The sequence below is a fragment of the Colletotrichum spaethianum genome, assembly GCF_022836535.1.
Source record: "Colletotrichum spaethianum MAFF 239500 DNA, contig33, whole genome shotgun sequence".
Taxonomy (NCBI): Eukaryota; Fungi; Ascomycota; class Sordariomycetes; order Glomerellales; family Glomerellaceae; genus Colletotrichum; species Colletotrichum spaethianum.
The window spans coordinates 345,952-373,654 of record NW_026054803.1 but is presented as its reverse complement, the minus strand read 5'-3'; the positions used below and the strand labels follow the sequence as shown (position 1 = coordinate 373,654).

The following is a 27,703-nucleotide window of genomic DNA, read 5'->3' as shown; positions in this document are numbered from 1 at the left end:
TAGATTCTGGATTAGAGTATGGAAAGCCTGGAAGCTACAGGGGTCCGCATGGAAGGGAAAACCCCCCACTTGAGCTTTGTGCAAGGCCAAACAGGCTGCTGCTAAGTAGATCTAGCGAAATAAAACAAAACGAATGACCCCAACCAACCTCCCGCGCCTTCGCCCGTCCCGTCCTGTTCGTCGTCACCCTCACCCAACTGCGTGCGCAACCTCCGCCTTTTTTTCCTTGTTCACCAACCTCCATTCCCTCTCTCAACCTCACTATACCCTTTTTCCCTTTGTAATGTCTAACCTTGGCACTTCCTCTTAGCTTGGCTATCTTTGCACTCTACACTATTCGCATCGGCTCCTTTTCCACCCAGCCATGCTTTTCCAGTTTGCCCCATCATCTCATGCACTGGCTCGTCCGTCCATGATCCTCAACCCGAAAACTCGTCGCTTCCCGGGTTGATAGCTCAACGCTGGGGAAACCCCCTCGAAGCCTCTCCGATGTTCTCCCCACGAGCGATATTCCGTTTCATCTACGGTAGTTTCTACTTCGTCCTATGCTTCCTCCTCACCATCCTCCTCCTCGTCACCCCCAGCGACACCATTTACCAGGCTTACTCGAACAACCAGCCATATAACATATGGATCATTGCCGCCGCTCTGGTCCTCACCCTCCTCATCGTCTCCTTCATCTATGCGACGCGGCTGTATCTCAACAAGACGATCCTCGCATCAATACCGAAATCATGGGTTCCCATCGAGAAGGGCGACGTGAACAAGAAGGTTTACGAGATGATCACGGCCGACCTGAAACGCAGCGCAGCCATCGCCTACGATGCCCGGCCGCGAATCGAGACGAATCTGTTGGGTAGCGACATGGAAGAAGTGCTGGTAGAGAAGCAGAACTCTGGGGGCAGTGCGGCTAGGAAGCGATTCCAGCTGCCGACCTTGAAAAAACCGGCAACGACGGAGAAAGAAACCGGCATTGCGCTGCCACCTCGACGACCTGTTTGGGGCGAAATCGAACACTACGGGTGGTCATCCCCAAACTCGATCGACCTTCCGGATCTGCAATACAGCACCGTTCTCTCCGAATTACCGAACCTCATCGAAGCGAAAGCCCTGACGCTGGCACCTCCCGATCCTTCCTCCCCCGCTCAACCGCCGATGCTCGATGCTGATGCCGTTGCTCTGCTGCAGCGGCCTCTACCCATGAGTCTGCGCGACTACCTTGGCCACCTGGCCGAGCTGGGCGTCATCTCGCTTAATGCGACGACCACGGACTTCCTCTCCACATACGAATATGCGCGCTTCTCGACACGGCTGATATCGAATGCCCAGTTTCGCGAACTTATGCATTTGTTTGCTGCGATCCTACGCGGCATGCGACCCCTAGATCCCGCGGTCCTCGGGCCTCTGGGCGGGCCTAGCGAAGCCTCCGACAGCGACATCGATAATGATGCGCCCATGGCCACCAACCCTACCACCCCACGCAGCCTATCCCGGTCGGCAACGCAGAGCACACAAGGCTCCTACATTAGGAGAGAGCCGACAGCGAATGCGCGCAACTCTTCAGCCAATACGTGGGCTCAGTACCGCACGGCGCCTGCAACTCCGTTAGGCACATTAGCTGGAGCGATATCAAGGTCCTCAAGCATAAATAGCTTCGCCCAGACCAGGCAGGCATACGGTCCCAGTCACTTCTCATCAAACGCCAGTCTGAGATCAAGGACATCGGGAAGCTCTGCCTCGGGCTCCGTCATCCGCTTGGCGACGCGGACGGACTCGACAGACTTACCCTATATCCTCTCACTGCGGGAAACCAGAACCAGCTGAGCTGGAAGGGACCAACAACAAAAAAGCATCACGATTGAATGACTATGGGCACTGCATGATATCCACGGAGTTTGGGGGGGCTTCGCGCGGCGGCTTGATTTTTTTGTTGTATTATTTAATTGTTTAATCGCACACATACACACACGTACAAACATTGCCATGTTTTCGGAAATGGTCCTACCGTCCCGCCGTGATGAGTTCCTGCCAAAAGTTGTCCAATGAACGCCTAGCTATGCGACCGTGACACCTGCACTCCTCCGATCTGGCGTTACTTAGGTCACAGGGCTGGAGATTGCATGCGTCTTTGCGGCGCCGTTGGGAGGAGGCGCGCTTTGACAGGTTCGTCGCCAACGGCAACCCGTGACGGTGGCTTCGGGCCTGCGATGGGAAAATCTCCGAAACTGTGGCTTGCGTGCGGTGTCGAAACGAAACGATCGTGTTTTGAAGGAAACAAAGTTGAAAGGGTACCGGTGCGTTCATGGGCATGGGTTGGGGAGTGAAGGGGGTGTTTTAGCATCTGTTATATCGTTCCAACGCTGTGGTTCGCCTGTCCGCGCCTGCAAGGCAGCCGGTTGTGGACACTGCCCGCTGCGACCGGTGGTCGGCAGCCAATCGTGCTGATCTCGGAGGTACTTGGTGTCACATCATCCATACACCAGGCGTGCGGTGTAATCCTGAGTCGACACAAGTATTTGCTCTGGTACCTGGACCAGAAGTCGCATTTGAGATGGGATCTTGGTGCTGTAAAACGTCACACCCTTCAATTGGCCTGGGCCCCCACACAATTTAGAGTTTCGGGCCCAAGTCCACACGGGCAACCTCGGCCGCGAACTCACGGCGGAGTGGGGCCGTGTTGGTGTCGGACGCTGGGACAGAATTGCTCTGTCGCGGCTTGCACTGCAGGGGAATTGGCTTTCTGGGCCTGGATTCTAGTCAATAGCCCATATTAGCCTCTTCCTGCATCCATTCAAGATGTCGCATACTCACTGTTCAGTCTTCGTGAACGAGCGAGTACTTTCCGTCATCAAATATCAAAAGCAGTTTAGACCGTTCATTTCTGGACCTTGGGTATGATTTCATTGATCTTTCTAGACATCTTATTCTTGTGTTTGGTGATGGATTTCTTGGAAGAGGTCGTCATGTGAGGCAGAACGGAGTTCGGGAGCTCGTCATTACCAATGAAGTACTGAAGGCGTTCATCTTGGAGACGTTGGGCTTCGTTGGGGTCGGCGGTGCGTCTTGAAGGTACGTCACTGAGGGTATTACGAGTCAGTAAGTCTTATTGTCAAGATATACAGGGTATACAAGACTTGTGGGAATGGTTCAAAGAGTGAAAGGGTGTTAGAAGGTCCCATACCCGTTGACGATAGAGATGTTTGAGGCGGAATCCATGGTTATCTACCAGCAGAAAACACGGGCTTGGAGCTACACCGCACGTAGAATTTCGTAATGAAAGAGGCTGAATGGCTGTAAAGAAGTTTACTGCTAAAGTAAGAGGCTTTATCAAGCAATCTACATAGAGGAAACCACAGTAAAGACAAGATACATGGAAACCCCCAAAACTTATACATAAACGATGTGAAGCTTCTTGCATGACGAATGGGGAATAGTCATTGCAGAGGTAAGGGTACATCAACCATGTTTGAGGCTAGGGGCGGCAGACCCTTGCCTCAATTCGAGCCGCATTCTCGAGCCGCCTGATATTCGCCTTTGGCGGACGACATGGTTCGCCATTGAGGCTTTACAAAAGGTCGGGGGCTTTCCCCTTCCCCATCCCAGTCAATTAGCAGAACTGATATCCTTCATTCCACTCCATTCACGCTACTTTGACCAGTCAAAACTTTGGGGTATCTTTGATTACATCAACACCGTGAGGTACGTACATCGGTCAGGTATCGATCCTATCGAACACCGGTCGACTTCTCCACTCCGATAAAAGGTTCGGATCCGTTCACGGGACCCTTTCTTACGAACTCCGCTTAGAGTGGGGCCGAGTTCGTACGGGCTTCCAAAAATCCAATCTCTTTATGGGAGGCAATGCCTTGCTTGATTGAATGGAGAAACTCACGTCGGCGGGCAAGAACGGCTTAAATCAGTATCAATAAAATGCCGGAATTCTTGATGCAATATTCCATGGTTTAATGCAACTTTGATGTTGGAGCTGTTGGCCTCTACCCTACGTAAAGTATAGCTCTTGGAGACAGACGTGACCTTAAACAGGCATCAAAGATTTCATAGCAATGACGCGGAAGTACTAATGCCGGTAGCTGTTCTAACATTATCACGCTTTTCACGTAAGAGAGCGCATTCATACTGACGACCCCTCTGGAATGAGCGAGCACTTCCACTGCCACATATTAAAAATCTTGGGTGCCTCTTGGCCTTCAATCCGTGACAAAATATCTAATTCGTTCTAACCGCCTCCACGTAATTTTCAATCAGAAATTTATCGACAAAGTGCATCGTATGAGAAAGTCTAGGTTCGGCATCTTGTTTGCAACCGACCAAGAACTAGATATAATTGTTTGAAGCCTCATCTGTTGGAGACCTTAGACCATGGTACAGTCCGTGGACAGACTCCTAAGACAATGGAAGATAATTTAGCACATCTAATTCAACGCTCGAGACATAAGTCTAGGACGCATGAAAAACAGTGGGAACCGAAACTTGTACCTGCTGACAGCGACACTGTTTGAAACAGAACCCATCGTCGCAGTGTGAATCACGTAGGTAGCGGTGGCTTGTATGGACGTAAAGCGGTTATGAAGAAGACATGGCAAGAATACATTGTCCGTAGTGAGATGAAACGTGAATGATCTTGAGAATGCAAGAGCGGCGGTTGAATGCATGGCAGTAATCAACCGTTACAAGATCAAACTTTTCAATAAGGTAGACAGTAGGAGTGGCTCCCGAACTGCACAATGAACGACTTTCGGTGTTCTAGCGTTGGGGAATATAAACATGCCGAACTCGGCCTCAAAGTCTCAGGCTTCGATATATCACCAGTCACATGGACTTGTCTTGCCTATTGGAGGACTGTACCTGTGCCCATCTAACGGTATCCATCAGTGTTGAAAGGTCATCTACAGCGCTCTGTCAATCGGTGGTTTATTGCGGATGCATGTCACCAGTTCCTGTAGGAGGCCACCTTCTTCCGGAAGTGTGTGTAAGTGCTTCAAAGGCCCCTGATTCCACTACGTTGAAACTTTTCCCAAGCTAGCACTCGAACAATTTGGAGTATATCCTCAGCTTTATCTAAATACTGTCAAATTTCCTACGATAAGTACATGCCTAAGTTATCGTTGCAAACTTCATAATCTGTCCAAGACAACCAGTAGTCAATCGAAACCTCCGGTCTCCTCAAATGTCTGAAATGCTAGTGCCAATGTTTTGTTGGCCGTTCTTGAAGTCTTCGGCTGCTGGTCGTGACAGCCACCACCATATCGTTGCGCAAATGCTGCGTCTCCGTTGGCTGGGTTGGGTTGAGAGGCGAAACTTATGTAGACCGTTCTAGCTTGGTCGAATGCCGTGTGAGGGCTTCATTGCTTCTTGAGCTTCTCAGAATCGATGCACTCATTGTAAGCCTCGTGATTGGTGGTAGCCGGCTTAAATACTTAATCGCACATTTTTGGAATATTTTGCCATGTCTCCAGGAAGGCCTCAAATGATATGGGTTCTCATAGACAATCTTCCTTGACATCCTGCTGGCTAACGTGACGTGTTGATGCAGGTCGCCAGCAGTGCGACTAATATTCTAAGGCCTAGGTATTGAATTCCGCCTTGGAAACCGCCTCACTTTCGGTGAAAACCCAAGACACGTCATAGAGTTGAGGAGTTAATCAATCCAGAACACGATATGTTGTGACATGCGCGCATTTTCGGTGAGACAAACTGCAAACTGCACATGATCCTCCAATTACAGCACCACACCTGTACAAGCACTCGGCCACTCTGCCAAGGCAGCAGATGCCTAAATAATCAAGGCAGAAGATGCGTTGTTCAGTGTATTTGGAGGAAATTCGCACCATCAGTAAGCACATCTTCTGGTTTGCCTGGTCAGCCACCTGCAGTTCGCATGGATCGCTTTGAAAACACTTACGGAGCATGTGGGTGCCCACTGTTCAAACTGGGGTCCGCCTGATGCATGTTCAAGTTAGAGGGTTGTGTTCTCTGCTTGTGTTTTCTCACCCATAGCATCCTTTCCAGAATAGGATAAATTGACGACAAGCCGGCGCGGCTTCTCTGATCGGTTCGATTTTACATCATTTTGTGTTTCGATCTTAAGCCAAGAACCGATCATCTCCCTCGGAATAGTTGGGTTTGAGAGTATCAAACACTCTCTAGGTAGGTCGACTCGAGCACACACAATCATTCGCGACTTCGACAGTTATCTTCATCATTGCGGTACTGAAACTAACGGTCGTGTTTTGGATAACCAAGAAGAATTGTACAAGATTTTGAACACAACTATGGCTCTTTTAAATCATCCTTATGAGTAGAATTATGAGCGTTCTGAAGTACAGCCGGAGTTCTGACGGCTATTCGGCCCATCGAATCATCTCAAAAAGCTAAGAAACAGAAAGCACGATAGCAGCACATGGCTTATCATACTTGTTTGGAAGCGCAGTTTGCGAGACAATGTGATCCCCGAGAACAGGAGAGAGGATCTAACACCCGTTGATAGCTACTGGTAGCAACCGTTCAGGATGTTCGAAACCTCTATAACGGCTCAAAGGTGTCACTGACTTATACCGCAATGGAAACTCCCGCCAATGGACTTATAATCTTATTCCCTGCATATGATTCGCTGCTTCTTAAACCAATTCAAAACTCTAAGATGCAAATAGCGTTTTACTTTGTCGACATATGAAAGTATAGTCGGCTCAGAGACCTGGAGTTGTGGCATAACTCATACATGCAACAAGAACAGGACTAACACAACGGGTTTGGTGGCCCCGGTTCAGGACGGCATACTTACTATACTGTCCTATGACTGGTTCGTCTCATCCTTCTCATCCACCTCCTCAGGCTTTCGTCCCCAAACCGCGTATCTGATGCATTGATTAGCTGACTTCAACCCAAATAGAAAGGTACTTAGACTTACATATCCCAGTACGCATGAACCCCAATCTTCTTGTGTTCATTCCTGACCTCAGCGCAGAAGACTCTCGCCTCTTCCGGGCTCCAGTCAAGGACACGAGTGAATACAGCCATTGACACCGCTTCAATGCCTTTGAAGGCAGATTCTTGCGTCCAATAACCCAGCTCCTTATGCTTCTTGTCCTTGGCCCATGGATTGAAAGGCCACATTTCTTTCTTCTCTTGGACGTCCACAAAACCAGCATCCTCTAGCATCTTCTTAAAGCTAGCGGCAACAGTGGCTGAGCGGCCCATTTTTTCAGATGCCTCAACGAGAAGTTTTGACCATTTCAAGGGCTTAAAGTCCTCGGTCATGGTGTCGTCTTGGCACATAAGCGGGCACATATGGTCATTAATCTCCAGGTAGCCTCCAGGCTCAAGGTTTCTGAATTTCCACAAACATACCAATCAGTATAGTCAACCTAGATCAAAACCACATGTAACTGCGTGAATCTACTTACTCATATGCCTTGGCAATCATGTCTGGCCAGCTGGAGAAACACGCGATCATGGCTCTCATGAAGATGAAATCGAAAGGCTCCTTCCAAGTCCATTCTTTCTCAACATCATCAACCTCAAAACTGCAATTGGGAGGCACGCTGCAGACACTTGTCAGCTGGTTTCATATCTAGCAAAAGGTTGAGGAAGCACTAACAAACCGGGCTGGATCGGACTCAGGTCAACTCCAAGAACCTACAGACTAGTCAGCTACTCGCTCAGCCTGAAACACAATCAGAGTGCATGCCGTTGCTTCGGGATGCTCATCAGCTACCACAAAGTTAGCACACACACAACTCAGCTTGAACCGCCAGCTTACCATAGTCTAGAGCCCAGACCCCTGTACCAGTTCCAATATCTAGAACCCGTTTGGCACCATCCTTCTTTGGGGAATTACAAATATTATCGTCCCAAGTAAGAGTCCAGAGATGATGATTCAGGTCTGTAGAGATGTTAGGCCTGATTGGCTTAGCCTTCAGAGAAATATCTACCAAGCCGGTCTTGCTCCCTCTGCAGGGTTTCTGTCGCATTAGCAACAGCCTCATATGTGAGTGAGCCACGACGTCATACCTCATCGTTAGGAAGAACATATTCTATTGCATCATAATATTAGTCTATGAGCTTGCGGTCGACTCAAGTTTTACTCACTTCCATCGCTAAGCCGATGATATGTGCGACCATTCTCGCGGCGATAGTCAAGAATGCTTGATCGTAGAGATGCTAACGAATCGTCGACGGACTGCGTCGCGTTAGTCTCAAAACCAACAACCCTAAGCATGGATGCAACTAACGGAACCACTGATCGAGGATGCGTCTTCGTCAGTGTGAGGATCCTGTATTTGTGTCAGACCAAGAACACTTGCGGCAGGGTATACCACAATGGAGACTTGGGTTGGTTCACCTCGACTGCTAGCTGCTGCGCGTGATCAGCCATGGTGTGATGTCGTATCGAGATCAGTCTTCACAGCGGCTCAGATGATAGACAGGGGAAGAAAGCTGATTGCAAGAGAAGAACTCTAGATGAGGGGGAGGCACTCTGGTTAAATATTATCTTGTGTCCTTCCCCAAGGGGAACACCCCTTGTTGATGTCTCCATCCTTATGCGCGGTCACCCCCGCTTGTTTGTCTGTTGGTTCTTTGAGTTACACTCATGGCAACGTGATTGGTTTACAGTGCTTTTATCAGCGTGAGCCTGCATAGGCGAGAATGGATTCAGGTTGCAGTCAAGTGTGTTTGCTCGGACCAGATTGTCGCAATAGTCGACCCATCTCCGGGTTGAGAATTGCCCCGGCATGCACCATCAGATGGTTGCATCTAGGACCAATGCAGACGAGGAATCCGCGCAAAACCATGGACTGTGAGTTTCCTCAAAAACTGACAAACCCTGTTTTTAAATCCATTTTTTTAACTTGCTCGGACTTGTAAATATAAAAAATCTTCACTTTTCCAAAGTAGTACATATACAGGCCCAGACAATGGGAAGTGTGCATGGGCGGGCGCTTTGGGAATGCATCTGCGGCAGTTAAGATGAGTGAATGAACTTGAGGCTCATGTAGCCCCATCCATGGCTTCAGGCAACAAGTGTTGTTTTCATGTCCTAGATACAGTGTAATAATCTTTGAAAAAGCTTGGGTCTTGGCGAATTATCTGTCCTACCTCCATCATCATGACAACTCTTACCACACGATTCGTGGTCATGTTTCCTACATGTACCGCCTGTTCCGACTTGCGGTTGTCCAAGACTTTGCGATGCTTAGCATCTCGAAGTTCAGCCTGCTCATATTCTAACAGATACGACATGCCCATCTAGCTTCTCAATCCTGCAATGCCCCGCGCGAAAAGCTGTCAAAGAGGATTCATGGGCTCGGTGGAAGCCGACCAACACAGCACTCTCCTAAGATTGGTTCGCCTCATCCTTCTCATCTTTCTCCTCAGGCTTTCGTCCCCAGACAGAGTATCTGGTCCACTAATTAGCCAAATTCGAGTCGTGTTAACGGCAGGTGTTTCGACTCACACATCATAGTAGGCGTGGACTCCTATCTTCTTGTGCGCACTTCTGACCTCAGCGCAAAACACAGTCGCCTCTTCTGAGGACCAGCCAAGCACCCGAGTAAGAAGCGCCATCGATATGCCTTCAACTCCCATCAAAGTAGACGCCTGACTCCATGCGCCTGTTTCATTGAGCTTCTTGTCCTTTGGCCATGGATTAAAAGGCCATATCGCCCTCCGCTCCTCGACGTCGACAAATCCTGCATCCTCAAGCATTTTCTTGAAGCTAGCAGCAACGGTAATAGACCGACCAATGTTATCAGTCCCCTCGATGAGCAGCTTCGACCACTTAAAGGGTATAAAGTCGTCTGGCATAGTGCCATCTTGACATTTAAGTGGGAACATGTTGTCCTGAAGCTCCAGGTAGCCGCCTGATTCAAGATTCCTACCACGGAATGAGGGTGTCAGCAACGATGAAAATTGGGCGCGGGCCTCAAAGCATTGAGTTTTACTTACTCGTAGGCTTTGGCGATCATATCCGGCCAGCTGGTAAAGCTTCCGATCATATTCCTAAAGAAGATGAAGTCAAAAGGCTCCGACCAAGTCCATGCTTTCTCGATATCGTCGACTTCGAAGCTGCAATTGGGGGGTACGCTTCATGGTGCCGGTCAGTGAGTTGAACGTGCTCCATAGAATTTAATGGAAACCAACAAGTCGGGTTGAATTGGGCTCAGGTCGACGCCAACCACCTGTAACCAAGTCAATCACTCACTCTTATCTGTGATCGGAAGAAGAAGTTGTATATCTCACAGTTGCCTTGGGGTGGTCATCCGCTGCGTTAAAGGTCAATTCAGCCACGGCGTGGATTTGACTGCAGTGGTTCGCTTACCATAATCCAACGCCCAAACGCCTGTCCCAGTACCGACGTCTAGAACTCGATTGGCAGCATTGAGTTTAGGACAGTTGCAAAGTCTGTTGTCCCATGTAGCAAGCCAGAGGGCATGCGTCAGATCTGAGAGAAGTAAGCTCGTTGTAACATGCACCAGTAGTACGATAGTACTTACCCAGTCGATCTTGCTCTCTCTGTGGATATCTGGATTAGATCATTATCCATTCTCACGCGACCTGTTTACTTACCTCATCATTGGGAAGAACGTATTCTGTTGCATGACAAAACTTGGTAAGTTTGTGATCCTTGGAAAAACTCGGCGATTCACTTACTCCCATCACTGAGCCGATGGTACGTTCGACCGTTCTCTCGGCGGTATTCAAGAATGCTGGATCTGAGTGAAGCCAGTGACTCGTCGACCGACTTGGAACCATCAGCGTCTTGGTATGTTAGCTATCGTAGAGCCGCAATTCACATAATCCCCGATAGAGGAAGCACCGTCATCAGTCCAAGGACTCTGTTAAGAAAGTCAGCTCGAGATCACCTGTTCAATAACGGAAAAAGACATGGATAATTGGTACCTCGGCCTCTGGTTGTTGCGTCTGATCAGCCATCCCAACAAGCTGTTGTCTCCAATTGTCTTGATGAAACGAAACGAAGAAGTGTCAAGATTCACGAAGGGAAAGTCAAGATGAGGGGAATCCGTCTCGTTAAATACAAGTTTGCGTCCTTCCATAACGGGAAGATCCCTCGCTAAGGTAACCCATGCCTTCGTACCATCTCCCCCGCTCGTTGATGTCTGTTGGTTCATGAAGTTGCAGTTTGTCACATTGTGATTGGATTAATCCATATTTATCACCTCGCCTGCATATGCAGGTCGACCGGAACTATTATTTGGGTGTTCCGGATGAATGTGGTTTTCGAAAAACTGCAGTTCACCTACCGAGGTCGAAAGAATTACTGACATGGATGGTTCGAGGCTTGCTTTGGGGATCAATTAAGACGGAAACCCATAGAAAAGGGAAGTGACGACTTCACCTCGAGCAGCACACTTCATCAAAATAAAGCTTTAATCCACGTTACGAAAGGTCAACATGAAGCATCCTGGACGAGTATACAATAGACGTACTCTTAGGAAGGACCCTCCCTCCGTGGTTCTCGGGTTTCCGGCCCCAGGCGGCGTAGCTGCAACGTAGCTAGTCGAAATTCTACTCATAAAACCAAGCCGACTTACACGCCAAAACAGGCGTGACCTTCTGTGTGATGGAGGGGGAATGAGAACTCAAGGCCGCTTTCACGCTCAGAAATAAATTTTGTGGTCGGTGCTGGCTAATAAACTCCATTTGTTGCTGATACTGCCAGGATTGTCGCTGCGACAATGCCGCTAGACATTGAAGGTTGTGCTTTGTAGTGTACTAGAGTTGTGTCCCACAATCCTTCAAAAACAGCCCAGCACATAGGAACCGCTATCCGACAAGTCTCTCGACAGGCTTTCGCAACCTCTAGAATGAGCCAACGCCTCTAGCCCAAGTATCGACACTTCTACATCCTCAACTCCTTTCGGGTTTCAGAGGAGGTTTGGGTTCCACGGTGGCAGACATCGATGAACCAGAAAGTGACTTGCTGGTAAACTTTTGCTGAAACGATCCGAGGGCTCTGACAGCGCGGGCTTTGTGGTACTCGATGGACGACTTTACGCCGCGTGAACTGTAGGACAGAGGAACGAGTGCGTTGCCATCTCTTGGTCCTTCCTGCTGGAAGCGGGCGAGTTGAGACTGGTGAGGGATGTAGGCATCAAGAGGATTGGTTCGAGGAGACTCAGGACCCCTATTGGCATCAGTAAGCTAGTGTCCAGCATCACATGGCGAGTCGATTCAGGGTAAGTAGGTATAACTACATACTCTTTTTCATCAGCATTCTGACTTGAAGAAGCCATTGAGTGTTATCGGTTGATCAGCAGGCGGCTCAGTGCAGACGATCAGTCATACTGATATCTTAATGAGCTTGGAAATATAAACGGTGTTGGATATCTGTTGGGCATAGAAGGTCTGGCCGTCTTATACTTGACCTCCTTGACCTCCTGCTGTTCTTCAGCTCTTCTTAATCTGCGGCTGGGAGAGCCAAGGATGGCAGCCAGTACAAGGCAAACTGGCAGTCGGTAGAAGAGAGTTAAGGTGTCTTCAAGTTTCCGAAGAGTGCGCCAGGAAGTGTTCAGATCGAGCATTGTTGAATTCAGACTTACAAGATGACATTTCTGGGTCGCCAGTCGTCCGCACTCAGACTTGGCTTTGCCGGTGTCCCGCGGCCGGCCAGTAGTTTGCCCCAGATGAGAGAGGAGCAACCAAATTTCTCCCCTCCCCTTGTCATCAAGGTTCCAAACGAGCTTACTTCCATCAAGGCTACGGCCCGCGACGCCCTACACAGTGGCCCAAGGACCCGGTATGTGGCAAGCCAGGAGGTCGTCTAACCGCTCGTGGCATTTAGTCCGCTGGGCAACGCCCAAGGCGCTCATCTAATTCCCGGCGAACTCGTCCAATGCTTCTGTACCTCTTGACACCTTCCTGTAAGAGAAGCTCGTGTGTGTGTCAACCGAAGAGTATTATTCTCAACAGTGGAACGAGACTGGCTAGATCTCGTCTGATATGCAGATACCAGCCACAAAGCTGTTGGAAGATTATCACTCCAAGGCCTGCTAGGCTTGCTTTCTGGAGGTCGCCGAGACGCTAGAAGGATATTGCGTGAGCGGTTAATGAGGCGGCCCACATGATCGATGTCTGCAGAGGGCAATCTTGTCGGGGATGGAAGCCGGGACCACAGCGCAGAGTCCGTCAGTATCCCGGGAGTGGTTGTGGCTGGTGCCCCCGACTTTGACAAGGAGGGCTGCAGGTGAACAGTCGTCCTGCAAAGTGTGGCTAGTGACAACGTCTGGTTGGCTGTCAGCCCGCATGAGCGCAGATAGGAGAGGCACCCAGCCACAGTTAGGCCGAGGTCTTTTCCCGGTGTTCTGATTTGATGTGATGCGAGCATCGTGTTGTTAGGTTGATGAGCTGGTAATAAAATTGAGATGACCCGGCCCCAATGCCGTGAGAGATGTGTTAGTCCACATGCATGGTCTCCGGTCCCATCCCGGTTCAGCGCCCGTTCTTCGGCGCTACAGTGACCAATTCCACACGAGAAGTAGACATGACTGATGTCGTCGGCAGATCAGAGGTGTTGGAGCATCTGGCTGTTGTTCCCTGACCGAGGTCTTGGGTGATGTTTCGGTCGTTGCGAAGCTCAGGGGTAAGCCATACCTAGGCTCCTGAGCCCAGTGTGCTTCCTTTCGAAGGCCTTGAGACCATCTCTGAAGCTTTTCTGACGTTTAGCCTATGGCTAGCACAATCATGGAACAGCAGCGGCGGCGAGTCTCGAGGCCCTCAGCCACAATGTGTCTCCAGCATGCTTGGCCAATCATGCACATTACCGGGCTCTAGCCACCAAGGAAGACTGTAAGGGCAAGTCAGTATCACATCTCGTCCAACCGATTGTTGGAGTGCCGCTGGATTTGGAATATGAGGGATTTGACTTATCTTTGGTAGAGACTCCTCATATTGGACCCTGACCTTGAATGTTGTGAGTGTGCTGTGTAGTTGGAAGAAACGTCAGTAATTGAGTTTCGAGCGTCTTGGGGGGTACCCAGTAACGGCTTGTGGAGTGGTCTCGGGCGCTGCCGCCCTGTGGCAGGCACACCGGGTGGCCTGTGCACCCAATGAGATGCCCTGTCCCAAGGAGCAAGTGGTCAGTCCCCAGCATCACGATTCCTAGGTTTCCCTCCTCCAGCTAACCGGAATGGGACGGACTCTGGCACGATGCGCCCTGTTAGCCAGTGTTTCCATCTGCAATTTGTTAAGTTGCAAAATGGAAACGAGTGTACTCATCGCTAACCACCTCCTATCACAGGGCTAAACGGTGTAGACTGCCCTTCCAAGGTCCTGAGAAGGATCTTAGTGCGACATGATGGTGGAGGCAACCATGCCTCTCTATTGACCGCTTGACCCGGCAAGGCCAGAGATCAGGGTGCTTGAATATGTCAGCTTCTCAGGCCAGCCATCACTGAAACTCAGTGTCGTATCACTTAACGACAACCCTTCTTTCACGGCACTGTAGTCTGTGTGGGGAGATGTTTCCGTTATTAAGCCTATCAAATCAACGGCAGAAGTTCCAGGCGACTAAGAACATGTTCGACGACATCCAGCAACTTCAGAATCACTGCATCAGTGGATTTCCAGGCCGTCACCCTCGGACATTCCGACTCTGGATTGATACACTTTGCATTCACCAACAAGACGCTGCAGGACGGAACCAGCAGTGCGCGGCAACGAACTTGCACTTCTGTCGATGGCTAGTCTGCACATGACTATGGCTAATAACCATCCGAACCAAATTTCAAACTCCCCAACCTGGATATTGGGCTAGATATTCCAGGCGCCCACATAACGGAAGACGAGCACCTCCTAGTATCTGGCGTTCAAATTGGAGAGGTCACCGCCAATATACTACGACCAATGCTACTTGATGCCGAAAACCAGCTGCTCGGGCTATGTGTCAAACTTGGGGGCGAATGGCCTCTGGGCACGACAGGGATGACTGCACAAGAAGCCATCTTCCGCACTGTATTCGAGTCTGGGGCACGAGGTGAGTCTTACATCATACCCGACCCAGAGGCACGAGTCGAGATCTCCATCGCCTATATCTATCATTTCATGTACATTGATCGCGAATTCGTTTCTGAGCCCCTCCATCGTCGCGAGCTCGAATGCATTGGCTTGGATGATAGCAGTGACGCGGCTTTCAACCGTCTCCAAGCTTTTCTTACCGGGGCACAAGGCCGAAGGCCCATGGCTGACTCGACTCTTGAAGTAGAACGCGGAAGACGGGCCATCGGTGGAGGCCCAAGATAGGGTGAAGACGGGCATTACCGATTGGGACTGGCGAGATCGCGGGATGTTGGAGATTTGGAGAGGCAAAGAGATGTATCTTGGCGTTTCTCGTCAAGAGATGGCACAACCTGGCGACATTGTTTGCGTATTCAAGAGGTTCCAAGTGCCAGTGATTCTGAGGATGGCTAAAAACTATGAGTGTTGGAGTCTGGTGTGCACGTACTGGGTCGCGGGGATAATGAACGGTGAGGTGAAGTTGAAGTCGGAAGATGGATCTGCGGCAGTGAAACGATTCGAGATTCGCTGAAAGACCCTCTGGGGCAGACCGTCGTGTAGTTGACTGTGGGATCAGGTCTTGCAAATCGGTGTGTTACCAATGTGATGTTGTAGCATCCCAGACGAGGGGATGGGTCCAGCCACAAGATGACGTTTCCAAGGTAGGACAAGACAATCTCGTTCGAATTCTCGTATGCATGGATATTTGCCAGGTGAGGGATCACCTGGAATAAATTCTAGCTTTGGAACGATGTCTGGGGACAGTTATCCCTAAAAAGTCCTCACTTGAGCTTTACTCTTTCCCAAAGGAGTCACCTTGGAAGAAACCGATGAGTCGGTGGGGATAGTGCCTTCCCTTCATGATGCTTCCTTCCTTGATGGCACTTTCCACTTTGGGTTACCAAAGATCGGTAATAATGCGATGTCCCAGATTGAGGATGGATCGAAGCTACAGTCTCGAGACCCGTCTCTTGGAATTCACCAGCAACCACCATCACCCAGATCTTAGCTTCAACCCAACCCCGGTACCGACACTAGGCAACCACACACCATCCAAACACCATGGACGCAGCTCACCATGCCAGCACTTCATAAGCCAACAAACCTGCGTTGTCTGCCGGGGTACACGAGTAAGTACACTTGGCCGAGTGGTCTGAGTGTGGCTGCTCCTGTACGGAAGCAATCACCATCTACAGACTGCAGCAGCCTGGCTTCCCTCTGCAGCGCGATATATCGCAATAGTTTACCATTTTGCCATTTCGATTCAAGTTTTTGTAAATTAAGCCGTTGCATCTTACTCTTCTCTTTAGGACGTCTCTGAATTCCTCCTGAGCCATGGTGAATATCGTACTGCTCTAGCTGCCGGCCAGGCTTGACTGGTGAAGACAAAATTTCCTGGATCGGGGTTGCAGAAGTTCACTGTTCAAATCCCCAATCGGTCAGTCATTTTTTGTGCTTTCTCACTATCTGATCCGACTTGTGTTTCTTGGTTAACACAGGCAAGTGCCGTGTATTGCAAAAGCCCATTTTCCCGCCGCCTTCGAGCAGCTCAGAGTCAAGCGAATCTTTTCTCAGTCACCCTTTTCACGAAAACAGGGTTCCTCATCATATTCAGGGTGATCTAAAAGGCCAAAATGATGTAAATGCTTGTTGCCAGTTCCCTAGCTTAGATGCGATTGCAGCATTCCATCTATCTCTTCCACACACACTGAAAGCCGTGGGTTCTTACTATTTTCACAATAGATATAAACGCATCGTACACGCCCCTGAATAATCAAAAACAAAAGCCATGGTTTCTCATGGCAGCGACTTCCTCATAAACACCTCTCTCCCCTAACCCCTTTTCCCGTCCGAGACCCCCTCCGTCCTCGGCCCGGCTCCGAAGCGGGGCCGAACAAAGCCAACGCCCGTCACGGATTACAACACCACAAAAATAAAACAAAAAGGTCGATCCTTCAAGAGCCTGAATGTGGAGAAGGTCGCACCATGCCGCAGCGGGAGAACACTAAACCACTCACCCCTGCTCGTCCTTCCCGGTCGTTGCCCCCCCTTTTTCCCTTGGACCTCCAGCCCGCGCAGCTGAAGAGCAGCGCTAAGATAACGAGAACGAACCTCGGAGGGTGGGCGGGAAGGCCTCGATAAGGTTCCTTCCCTTCCCTCCCCCCCACAAGCAGCACGAGCCCGGACGCCAGCTCCCAAAAATTTTGGAGCTTCGCATCCGCATCTCTGAACCCCGTCAATCGCAAACATCACCGCAGCGTCGCAAAGATTCTACCACGCCGACCGCGCACGCGAGCCCTACGATTCTTGACACGTTGCCCTTTTGTATCACCCGTCTACATATCCAAATAATTCACGCCAGCTCGCAAGCGCACAATGGCGCCCACGCCGCTGTCCTCCGCCTACGAGGCCCCCAAACTCCCCGCCTCGGCCGACTTCAACGCCCTCTACAACCGCATCTCCCTCGCCTCCGCGAAGCAGGCGACCTTCCTCACCTCGATGCGCGCAAAGTACCCGTCCCTCGCGCGCTCGCCCGCCCCGTCCCCCGCGACCGCCCCCGCCACGAACGGCGCCTTCTCCTCCCTCACGAAACCGGACCCGTCCTCCGCGCCCGCAGCCGCAGCCGCAGCCGCAGCGGCCCCGAGAAAGGCCCAGGACGACGACCTCCGCTTTGAGAACCCCAACACGGGGCTCGGCTACTCCGCACCAAAGTCGGAACAGGTCACCTCGGCAGCGACGCGCGACCTCAGCCGCCGCCTGCTGGGGACCAAGCGAGGCCGCACCGACGACCCCAAGGCCGCGGCCGCGGCCCTCGCGAAACGCAGGCTCCAGGACGACGAGAGCGAGGAGGAGGAGGGCAGGAGCGGCGTGGGGCGGAGCAAGAAGAAGAGAGTCCGTCAGGAGAGTCCCGAGGCGCGGTCGGAGCCGTCCCCGGCGCCGCCTTTGGCTTCGGAGCCCGAGGGGACAGAGGAGAAGGCGGACGTCGAGATGCATGAGGGGGGCAGTGCGCCTGCCGGCGCTCTCGAGAATGTCGATGGCGGTCGGGATACTGCTCAAGTGGACGTGGAGCAGGAGGAAGCCTCCGGGTCGGCCGAGGACGCCGCTACGCCGGTAGACCCCGCCCGGCCCGGAGCTCGACTAGAGACAGGCGAAACCTCAAAGAAGAGAAAGAAGAAGAACAGGAACAAGAAAAACAAGGCGGCGGCGGCGGCGGCGGCATCCAGCGGAAAAGAAGACAGCTGAGAGATAACCCCGGCGTAGAGCTATAGAGCAGGATCTTGGGTTCACGGGAGCCGGGCGTAGATCAGCATTCAAAGCGACTCCCTTGACCCGACCGGCCGGGACCTCATCTCACCAAGAACGTCACTCGCATCCCTTGGAAAGACTCGGGACCGCTGGCAAATATCACGTCATCAATATGATGTTGGTCTTGATGTGACAATACTTGTCATGGTGCACCATCACACTAGATCCGGCCGAGGCTTGACAAGCATCTGCCATCAGGCCATTTACAAGCCACACATGCCTGCTGCCCGTAGCCGAGTACCGTACTAGTTAGACACGAGTATGCTCCAAATAACCCCATTCCTCTCGCATCCAAAATGCAATTATAGCCAACGCAATTACACCCACACCCCCATATGGACAGTACTAAACAAATCTCGACAAACCCCGCCGCCTAATGCCCGTTGGGTATCCCTCCTCCTGAGCTCCGACCGTAACATACAGTCTCCATCCGAGAAACAGTGTGGAAAGAGATGCTCAATCCGTGCTTGTTTTGATTTTTGAGTCGCCGTGATGACGCCGAATTACTAAGGACTGATTGGTGAACTGCATGTTTTGCTCCATGCAAGTCGGCCGTCGATGCAATGAAATGATGCATGAAATCGAGAAGGGTGTAGAACTTTTAATAAAGGATCCAGATGGCCCGTCCAGTGTAAGAAGAGGAATCGACCAGTAAGATGATCGCATTATGTAGTGGCCGTTGGCTTCGTGTATGTTTCGGTCTCGCTCTTGTTGATCAGTTGTCAAGAGGTATCTGTGCAAATCATGTGCTGGCCAATGCCCAGCTCCTACCTCCTCTATACAAATAAGGAAATGTCTCCAATCATCATCGGATATTTGTCACAGAAATGTACGGGCACACCTTCGTGGGGTGTGCCATGATGTGCTGGGCTGCAGCATGCACCCGTAACTGAGGCAGATGTTTTGCTCACTGCATCCGCTTGCGCTTCCGGTCATCGTCGCCTCGAGGGTCCTCGTCCTCATCGTCACGCTCGGCCGTGTCAGTAGGGTTGAGGATATGCGCCATGCTGCCACGGCGGGTGGGTGGTCCAGAGTGGTCTCTGATGGCCAGGTTCTTGTTGTCCCGGTTGGCAGAGTTCCACGACCAATTTCCAAACGCGTCCCCGCCGCCGCCACCGCCGCCACCGTTCGAGAACGGCACGCCTGGAGGCGTCGTGGGCCTCGACATGGGTCGCGAGTGGGATGCGTTTTGCAAAGAATACGTCGAGAGGGACTCTCGGAGGCGCTGGTCTTCCGGTGCAAGTCGACTAGGCGACGATGGCCATGGCCCCGAGGGTGGCCCAGACGGAGGGCCCGAGGCAAACGGCGGCGGGGCGCTTGGTTGCCAGCCGTGTGCGCGAATATCAGCAGATGTGTGACGTCTTGCGAGACTTCCAGGAGGCGGCTCAACTTGAGCCAAGGGATGCGGTCCAGGGGGTGGTGGAGGCGGCGCCCCCCGCAAGGGAGACGAGGCCTGTGGCGCCGTGCCACCTCCAATTGAGCCATACGGCCGTCGGGTGCTGATGGAAAGGTTCGAGGGCACAGGAGGTCGGTAGAAATTCTGCCCTCTGGGCTGGGGCACCGCAAGGTTGGCACTCCGCCTGGGATCGTCTTGGGGCATCTGCCGCGGGGAGACGGGTGCGTTCTCGACATTGGAAAAGTACGCTCGACTGTTTGCGAATGGCGATTCCTGGGGATCGTCGATAGTCCGGAGCATATCTGCCTGTCTTGCCATCTCACCTTGCAAGTTCAGAACTGGTTTGATGTCTGTTAGCCCCACCAGCTGCTTCGACCGGCTTGGTTCAAGCTTACCATCTCGGTGCACCGGGTTGTCGGGGCTCGGGACCAAGCTTAGAACCGTCCTCGACAGCTCCTGGTTGAACTGAAGGAGTCGCGACATGGTTTCCATGACCGCCTGTTGCTTGATGTGCATGTAATGAGCATTCTCTTCGCTCCTCTGCAATCGCATGCCGAGGTCGTACAGAGTGTGCTCGAGCCCAGACATTCGCGGATCGGAGCCATCGTTAGGGGGCGGCATCGGCTCGGCGGGTGTCCCAGGCTGTGACGGGCTCGGCTTGGTGTTTGGGTATTCTCGATGCACGAGAGCGTGACGAGAAGCGCGGCGCTTGATTTCGCGTAGGCCAACAAGGTCGCCTCTCTTGAAGTTGCCATTTCCATGCTTGAACTCCCACAACGCGGTCTCGGGACTCGTGGTGTGGAACACGTCGCTTACTGTTTCATTTGAGTTAGCTCCTGGTGGAAGTGGCCAGTACAGACAGCGATCCAACCTTTATGAAAGCCGTACATGTTCAGTTGCCGAACAAAGGAAGAGATGTTCGTATGTTTGAAGTATTGCCTGTCGACCGTCAGCAGACGACCAATGCCGATTGGCTTGCGAGTCCACGCACGCAAGAACTTTGGAGAAATCGGCCGATGGAGACATGACAAAGCTCTCGGCGCTCGCCGACCACGATATCAAATGCTGGATGCTAGGATCTTCAAGCATACTGCGCAAAGTTAGCCATCTGTCGCCACAAACAATTGGCTGTGCCGCAGCCTACCTGTAGAGCTTGTGTATGAAGGCCGTCTGCACGATCTTGGGCTGGTGAACAGCCGCCGCGGCGGCGGCGGGCGCGGCGGGCATGGTGACGGAGCTGTTGGCGGATTGGTCGGTGGGCGAAGTGTTCTTTGATGCGCCGTTGGCGTCTGCGTCGTTGTTTTTGCTCGATGGCGAAGTGCTGCTGGCGTTGGTGGAGGTGATCTCCATAGGGTCGCCGGGAGATGGTGCTGACATTTGGATGGTCGGAGTCGAAGTCGGGATTGGTATGATTCGGTTCGATGTCAGATTGGCATGACCGTCGGCAGGCAGAGGAACTCTCTGCGGACTCTCAGTCACTGTGGCCATCCCCTTTGCGCGGCGCAAGGGTGCAGGTTAGCTCTCGAGACACGGGCGCAAGGACTCGCCAAGGGAATGCGGGTTGAGAACGGGCAGGGAAGGTGGAAAACCCGAGCCAGGGCGGCCAGGGCGGCCAGCAGGCGTAGCGGCAGAGGTTCGGGGCAGAGGGTCGAGGGACTTGTCTCACCTCATGGCTTCGCAGAAGAACAGCAGGTGCGGCGAGTGGGTTCCGACGCCGTGTGGGAGAAGAGCGAATGTCGAGAATTGGTCGCGGCAAGCGGAAGACTACGGTGACGTCTTAACTGAAGATGATGCCGAAGGCCTACAAAGCTATTGTAGACGCAGCTGACGAGCGTGCTCGATGCCTGGGTGGATGACAAGCAACGGCGACGGTTGATTGAAGGACGTGGGCGGGAGTGGGAGAAGGGGGTTTTGTGGATTGGAACGTCTAGGCGTCGTCGGGATCCGTCAGGTAAAGGGTAGGTAGGTCTTTGTTCTAGTTGCTGGCAGGCTCGTAGCTTCCGAGTGCGTGCTAGACAGGATGGTTCAGCTGAGATGGAATGCGTCTTGTTGAAGTGGGCAGATGCGACGGGTGTCCTCCATCCAGCAAACAGGTGGCAACACTCTGGGGGAGGGAGAGGAAGAGAGAGAGAGAGAGAGAGAAAGAGAAAGAGAGCGAAGTGGGATGCAAGTGAGGTGGAAGTGTCGAAGTTCTAGAGTTCGAAGAGAAGGAGAAGGGTTATCGAAGGCCAGGGCGGGTGTAAATATGACGAATGGGGGAGACAGGGACGGGGGGTGCTGCCGGCGAAGGTTTAAAGTGGTTCGACTAGATCGATAGTCGGTTGGATCTGAGAGGAGAAGGGGACTGGTAGGATAAGGAGTAGCAGCAGCGCATCCAATCCAATTCAGCTTCTGGTGGCCCGGTGCAGGTGCGGCGTTGTGTCAGTCGGTACTTGCTGATGTCAGGAGTACTATAGGTAACAGCGTCGGTGACACCAAGCCGCCCGAGTACATATGCAGCCGGTTGGTCAGTTAGTCCGTACGTGCGGCGGATAGGTGAGAGAGAGTGCGAGTAAGAGAGAGAGAGAAAGAGAGCTCGGGAGTGGAGGAGCGTGGTCGAGGTGCAGGGCAGCTCCGTGCAGAGAAAGCAGCAATACGTACGTGGGAGAAAAAAGGAGAAGGTAAAAAAAAGATGTTGTCCAATGTCAATGGACCAAAGTGGGAGAGAAGGAGGGAGGTGTGGCGCCTGTCCCACCAAATGCACCAAGTGAGGATGTTCAGAATGTTCAGGTCGGGGAAAGTGTGGTTGATGATTGAAGCTTTCTGATTGGGTCGAGGGAGGGGGGTGTGTGTGAGTGTGTGGTATGTGCGAGGGACGCTTTGCATGGGACAGGCCTGGTGCGCTCTACCTTGCATCGATGGTTTTTTTTTTTAGGGGAGGAGCAAGCTGAAGAGCAAGGACGGGACAACTCTCGCACAGGCCTGACTCGACATGGTAGCGGGCGGGATGGGGAGGAGACGGCGCGGAATGGAAGATGGCTGTCTACTGTGGGTCCCAGAGACATGTATGGAACCCCCCCCCCTTCCCCCCAAAGGAGAGGAGGAGTTAGGAGGCGGTCTCCCCCGCCAGTGGAAATGGCGAATGGACGGGTGGGAAAGCCAAAAATCCAAAATCGGAAAAGAAAAGGAAAAGGAAAAAAAACCTAAAAACATTCCCGAGCTTGTGGATATTCGGACACAGTACGGACAAGCTCCTCCTTCTTTTTCTTTCTGTCTCCTCTTCTTCTACTTCTTTTCTTCTTTTCTACGGGCATGCTACCTACGCCGCACCCCCTCCCCCCCCCTTTCCCATAGGGAATTGTTGGAGTGGATGTCGATGCTGGGGCCCCTGATGAGACTCCATGTACCAGGGCCAGACTCGGAGCCCAAACCCCGACGGTTGAGCTGCCAGAAGCTACCGAGTTCTCTGTGCGTACTTGCTTAAAGATTCGGGAGTGACATCCTGTGCACACAGCATCTTACCGCCTGTACACACAAAGAAGGCTGCGGCTGCTGCAGTAGTTAGAAAGTGACTAGTTGGAATAGGAATGGATAGCGGCCGCCGGGAATCTGTGCCGTCCAGTGTCAGATTTTCGTTCGTGTGTCTGTGTACCTAGTTGTAGGTAGCGTTGCGCGCCTTACTCTATAAACGTGAATCGACGGAGGCGTTGAAGCCACGTCGAGATGAGACGAGGTACTGGTGTTAGAACCCCTGACAGGAAACACTTGCACAATCTTCCAGGATGGGCTTGTTTCCTCGCCCCGGGCACGTCGTTGCCTCTGGCCGGCAGACATGATGCGGCAACTGACGACCCGTCACTAGGTACATACAGCGACTCTCGAAGCCGAGATGCAGAGTCGGCGCAGGCGCTGCAATTGCGTTTCTCGACTCCCGGCACATCAATTTTGCGGCCCCTGTTGAACAACCGCAACTCTGGTTGTGGAAAGAACATCACACATGTGTGTCGGGTGCGCTGCGCGCCCAGAAACATTGGAGAGACGTCAGGAGCTAGTTGCCTAGTTCCTCTATCCTATCGTTACACACACGCGGAGAGAGAGAGAGAGAGAGAGAGAGCGCTCGACATCACCGCTAATGGTGACATTCAGTTTTGGATGGGGCAGATGGTGACTTCGGGTGACGTACCCTGCCACTCTTTCTTGACATGTGCTCGCCCTTTGACTGCACTACCGCTCCAAAGTTCTGGTCTAGGTCGATGACAGGATACGCCTACGTTCTGCTGTCATCACCACCGAGCTCCCGTCAGGATTCGTGCAATCCATCATCAGTGCTGGACGGACGGACAAGACACTGTTTGCGAGACGAACGTGGTCTTCGGGACTGGGTGTCAGTGAGCACGAGCACCCCCAGCACCCCCCAGACAAGACACGGCCCGGTGTCTGGAACGCCCGCCCGCCAGCCAGGAACCCTAAGACCGACGGGTGCTGGACCGTCGATTCGACCGTGTTTTAGCAGCGCGATCCACGTCTTCTCCTTCAGCCGCTGGCCGGCGCCGGTGTCATGGCATCAGATGGATGGCCCAGGCGTGGGTGTGCTCGAATTCTTCGGGTACCGCCCTCCACTGCGGTCGGTACTGCGAGTAACTCCAGCATGGTCCCTCACGTCCTTCCACCTCTTGTCAAGAAGAAACAAAAGAACTTCGCACCAGTCGTCCTTTGGCTGGTCTGTCCCCTACTTTCCGTTGGTCTGGGGCTGAGCATCGACTCTGTGGCTTAAAGCAGCACTCTAGATTCCGGTCGTCAAACATCGTGAAGAAGGGGAAAGTCGCAGTCGCAGCTTCGCTGGGCAGGAAGAGGGAAGGTTCAATCCAGAATTCTCATCACAGGGTGGCTGCTTCGCCCTGCTCGCTTGCCCTCCTTGGGGATGCATACCTAACTCGTTCTGTAAATGTCCTTACCATGTCTGTATGTGCATCGCCGCAGAGAGGAGAGCGTGGCTTTCACGCCGAGTGCCCCTGGCTCTTTTCTTTCCCGCTTCACGTTTCCGCCTCGTGTCCCAGTGTCCGCCAGCCCAACCCTCCTCCAATTGTGAACCCTCCTTGCCTCCTCCTCCTCCTCCTGCTTTCCTCTCCCGTCTCCTCGCACTCGACATTCATCCCTCGTCATTCCGTACGGCGTCCCCTCATCCCCTCCCCTCCCCTTCCCCCACCCAGGCTGGCGCCTTCTCTCTCCCTGATCATCCCCCAATCTCGAGTCTTAGCTCAATCTTACATTTGACTCCAGTTCGGATATATGCACCTCTACGTTTCTGTCTATTCCCAGCATTTGCCTTCTGACACACCACGATGCCAGATGCACATCATGTCCACGTTTTCTTTCAACCTCCTTGACTTTACCCTTGATCCACTCTTACATCCGTTTCTGTACTTTCTTCTCCCGCCGCCCACTCTCAAGCTCCTCGTTTCTCTGACACGCTGTCTCAGGATTGCAGCTTGAGATCTCTTCCCCAACCGGCCCAGAAAGCTATGAGATTGCCATCTGCGACATCGACTGCCTGTCGGACCAACCCCAGCTGCCATTCTCCTAGATGCGGCCGCGACCAGGAAGGGTGTGGGTGGGGACGGAGACACACGCCCCTCCTCTCGAGCCATCCTCCGCTGCGATGCTCAGAGTTGTCAGGCAGTCCTACGGATGCTCCGATTGTTTCTGACCGGATGCACCTGCGAGGTCTGTACCAGGTTTCGGAAGACCCAAATGAGATAGTTACGGCCCTTTGTTGACAACCGACAACACCATCAAACGTGCACTCAATCATGCAAGGATGCTCACCGACGCGGTCTGACCCTTGCTTCTACGAGTCTTCTCTGTGCTTTCTCCCAGCTCCAACAACAACCACTTGGCCCAACTGCTGCCAGTCGGGTCGTTCCCGTACCAGTAAGACGACAAGCGACACTGGTATAGAACCGCACCGAGCCAACAAGCCCCGAGTTCCGAACCCAATCGACCAACACATTGAGCACGAAGAGCTGCCTGCAGTTGGACATGCCGTCCAGCAGCTGCGCTATTCTCAAGAATGGTGTCGACGATCCTGGAAGTCGACTGGCCAGCGGATGTGTACCTGGCTTCAGGCCTGTGCCGTGTGCCACTGCGAACAGTTCAGCATGTGGCATGTGGATAGAATCTTCTCAACAACCAGGCATGGGGGGGCTTGGGTGCGCAGGAGCTTCGGAGTGGCTCTTGCGCAAGCCTCCGCTAACAGTGTCTTACCGTGGCGTGATGATAGCATCTGCTGCTCGCCAATGACGAGCTGCTTTCCTACCCTTCAAAGAGACTCTCATCTTAACCCAAGATTCGGGCTAGCGCTGCTCATGAGAGCTAACGCAGGGCCAGCGTGAGTCCAGGAATCGCGGAACATTCGAACCGGCCAGACGGTGCGCTTCTGTTTTAACGGCTTCGCTTCTTCGCGGTAATACCCACAACGCGCGCGAGACGATTGGAGGCAGAGATGATCGCGACGTCCGCCTCCAATCCTCCACCCTGGCCAACGGCCGTGAGTGTTGGATGCCCTGTTGGCAATCAGACCCATTGATACGATGCGCAATGTCCACTCTCTTATACAAGAAACATACGCACAGAGACTCATAGTCCTGGACATTCTCCGCATTGAGTCTAGCTGTGTGCTCGTGATGTGATGATGAATTGCCTATCGCAACGACCCCAGACGGTGACGGAACAAATCAGGCAGATGGATTCTAGCAACTTTTGTTGAATCAGGGAGACATGGGGAAGCCCAGGGTCAGCGGGCGCATGGAGCATGTGCCGAAAACCATGCCACTCTTTAAGAGTCTTCTCGAATCTCCAAAAGCTGTGTTGAAAAGGGTTGACGTGCTGAGGCAGCGACCTACCTCCCTTGACAATCGGCTTATCGTTTGCTGGGATGAGCTGCAATCGGCGGCTGCACTCTACACGCCATAGCTGCATCTACCATGGCCCAAGATGAGGAACCCTCGAAATTCAACAGGGGAGCTTCAATTCAGAGGACACGTCTTGTCGTTCCCACGGGATCCTTCCATCTACAAGACTTTCAACTCGCCTCAAAGCTCTCTTGCACCATCGTCTTTATGGTGTAAAAGGGGAACTTGGCAGCTATGGACCGGGCCGGCAAGGGTCAGCCAGCCTGGATTGAGGGACCAAGCGTCAAGCAAGAGCCCTGAATTTCCCCTGCGACCCCTGCCCCTGGTCAGAATTAAGACGACAACATGTGGCTATTCAAGCTCAAGAAGACGCTGCCAAAGGACCCCCAAGAACAGAACGCGGCTTTTCGACCCTTGTTTTGGCTTGCTCTACCCCTACATGCGGAAGGCCGTCAACGGATTCGATCTCGAGGAAAGCATATGGGTTCCGCGACAGCTGGGCATTGACAGCATTCACCTTCAACCATGCATGATGAGCAGACGTTCCGTGCAGCATGCGTTTCGGCCATAAGTGACGTTACCTTGGGGTTGTCTTCTATGCCCGATTAGAAGAGGGATCTCACATGCTCGAGCCTGGCTGCGACCGTGCCTAGGACCACCGCAACTGACACTCGCCTCAAAGCATGTTGGATCTTCTTCCGCCCGAAAATAAGTCGTCACAATAGCTCAGCTATGTCTTGGCACCACCTTTTGAGGCCCAGGTGTCCTTAACAAACAAGGTTTAGAGTGGGATTTCAGCTCAGAAACGTCGACTTCGTCGCAAACTCATCTACTTGCATCGAGGGCACAGCCGCTAGTTCAACCTCACGTCAGTCGCAAGCACGTCTGCAGAGGGACATTTCAACGAGCACCAATCCAGGCCACACGATTGCAGATTTCCGCTTAGCGGTATCAATCTCCAGCGCTCTTTCTGGGCCATTCGCATCCACCTGAACCAGCAGTTTGACTTCTTCCAAAACTAAGGAGCTTGTGGATGGTGGCCTGAGCGAACGAACCGCAGTCCCAACGTTTCAGCGGA

At 52.5% G+C, this 27,703-nt stretch overlaps 7 protein-coding genes across 7 annotated transcripts; 3 read left to right on the top strand and 4 right to left on the bottom strand.

Moving 5' to 3' along the window:
* Positions 1 to 489: 489 nt before the first annotated feature.
* Positions 490 to 1,824, top strand: ColSpa_10151 (defect at low temperature protein 1; the record flags this gene model as incomplete). The annotated part of the gene is made up of 1 exon (XM_049276363.1): positions 490 to 1,824. The coding sequence occupies one exon, from the start codon at positions 490 to 492 to the stop codon at positions 1,822 to 1,824; it is 1,335 nt and encodes a 444-aa protein (XP_049132320.1).
* Positions 1,825 to 2,875: 1,051 nt separating this feature from the next.
* Positions 2,876 to 3,216, bottom strand: ColSpa_10150 (uncharacterized protein; the record flags this gene model as incomplete). Its single annotated transcript, XM_049276362.1, has 2 exons — positions 2,876 to 3,077; positions 3,182 to 3,216. The coding sequence occupies 2 exons, from the start codon at positions 3,214 to 3,216 to the stop codon at positions 2,876 to 2,878; spliced, it is 237 nt and encodes a 78-aa protein (XP_049132319.1).
* Positions 3,217 to 6,811: 3,595 nt separating this feature from the next.
* Positions 6,812 to 7,278, bottom strand: ColSpa_10149 (putative methyltransferase tdiE; the record flags this gene model as incomplete). Its single annotated transcript, XM_049276361.1, has 2 exons — positions 6,812 to 6,875; positions 6,929 to 7,278. 2 exons carry the CDS (start codon positions 7,276 to 7,278, stop codon positions 6,812 to 6,814), a joined length of 414 nt encoding a protein of 137 aa, XP_049132318.1.
* Positions 7,279 to 9,471: 2,193 nt separating this feature from the next.
* Positions 9,472 to 10,592, bottom strand: ColSpa_10148 (putative methyltransferase tdiE; the record flags this gene model as incomplete). Its single annotated transcript, XM_049276360.1, has 6 exons — positions 9,472 to 9,895; positions 9,967 to 10,086; positions 10,162 to 10,199; positions 10,340 to 10,378; positions 10,515 to 10,533; positions 10,588 to 10,592. The coding sequence occupies 6 exons, from the start codon at positions 10,590 to 10,592 to the stop codon at positions 9,472 to 9,474; spliced, it is 645 nt and encodes a 214-aa protein (XP_049132317.1).
* Positions 10,593 to 12,584: 1,992 nt separating this feature from the next.
* Positions 12,585 to 12,806, top strand: ColSpa_10147 (uncharacterized protein; the record flags this gene model as incomplete). Its single annotated transcript, XM_049276359.1, has 1 exon — positions 12,585 to 12,806. The coding sequence occupies one exon, from the start codon at positions 12,585 to 12,587 to the stop codon at positions 12,804 to 12,806; it is 222 nt and encodes a 73-aa protein (XP_049132316.1).
* Positions 12,807 to 17,409: 4,603 nt separating this feature from the next.
* Positions 17,410 to 18,276, top strand: ColSpa_10146 (uncharacterized protein; the record flags this gene model as incomplete). The annotated part of the gene is made up of 1 exon (XM_049276358.1): positions 17,410 to 18,276. One exon carries the CDS (start codon positions 17,410 to 17,412, stop codon positions 18,274 to 18,276), a length of 867 nt encoding a protein of 288 aa, XP_049132315.1.
* A 970-nt stretch (positions 18,277 to 19,246) lies between these two features.
* ColSpa_10145 (transcription factor SFP1) lies at positions 19,247 to 21,112 on the bottom strand (the record flags this gene model as incomplete). The annotated part of the gene is made up of 4 exons (XM_049276357.1): positions 19,247 to 20,073; positions 20,131 to 20,546; positions 20,727 to 20,825; positions 20,880 to 21,112. 4 exons carry the CDS (start codon positions 21,110 to 21,112, stop codon positions 19,247 to 19,249), a joined length of 1,575 nt encoding a protein of 524 aa, XP_049132314.1.
* Between the last annotated feature and the right edge of the window lie 6,591 nt (positions 21,113 to 27,703).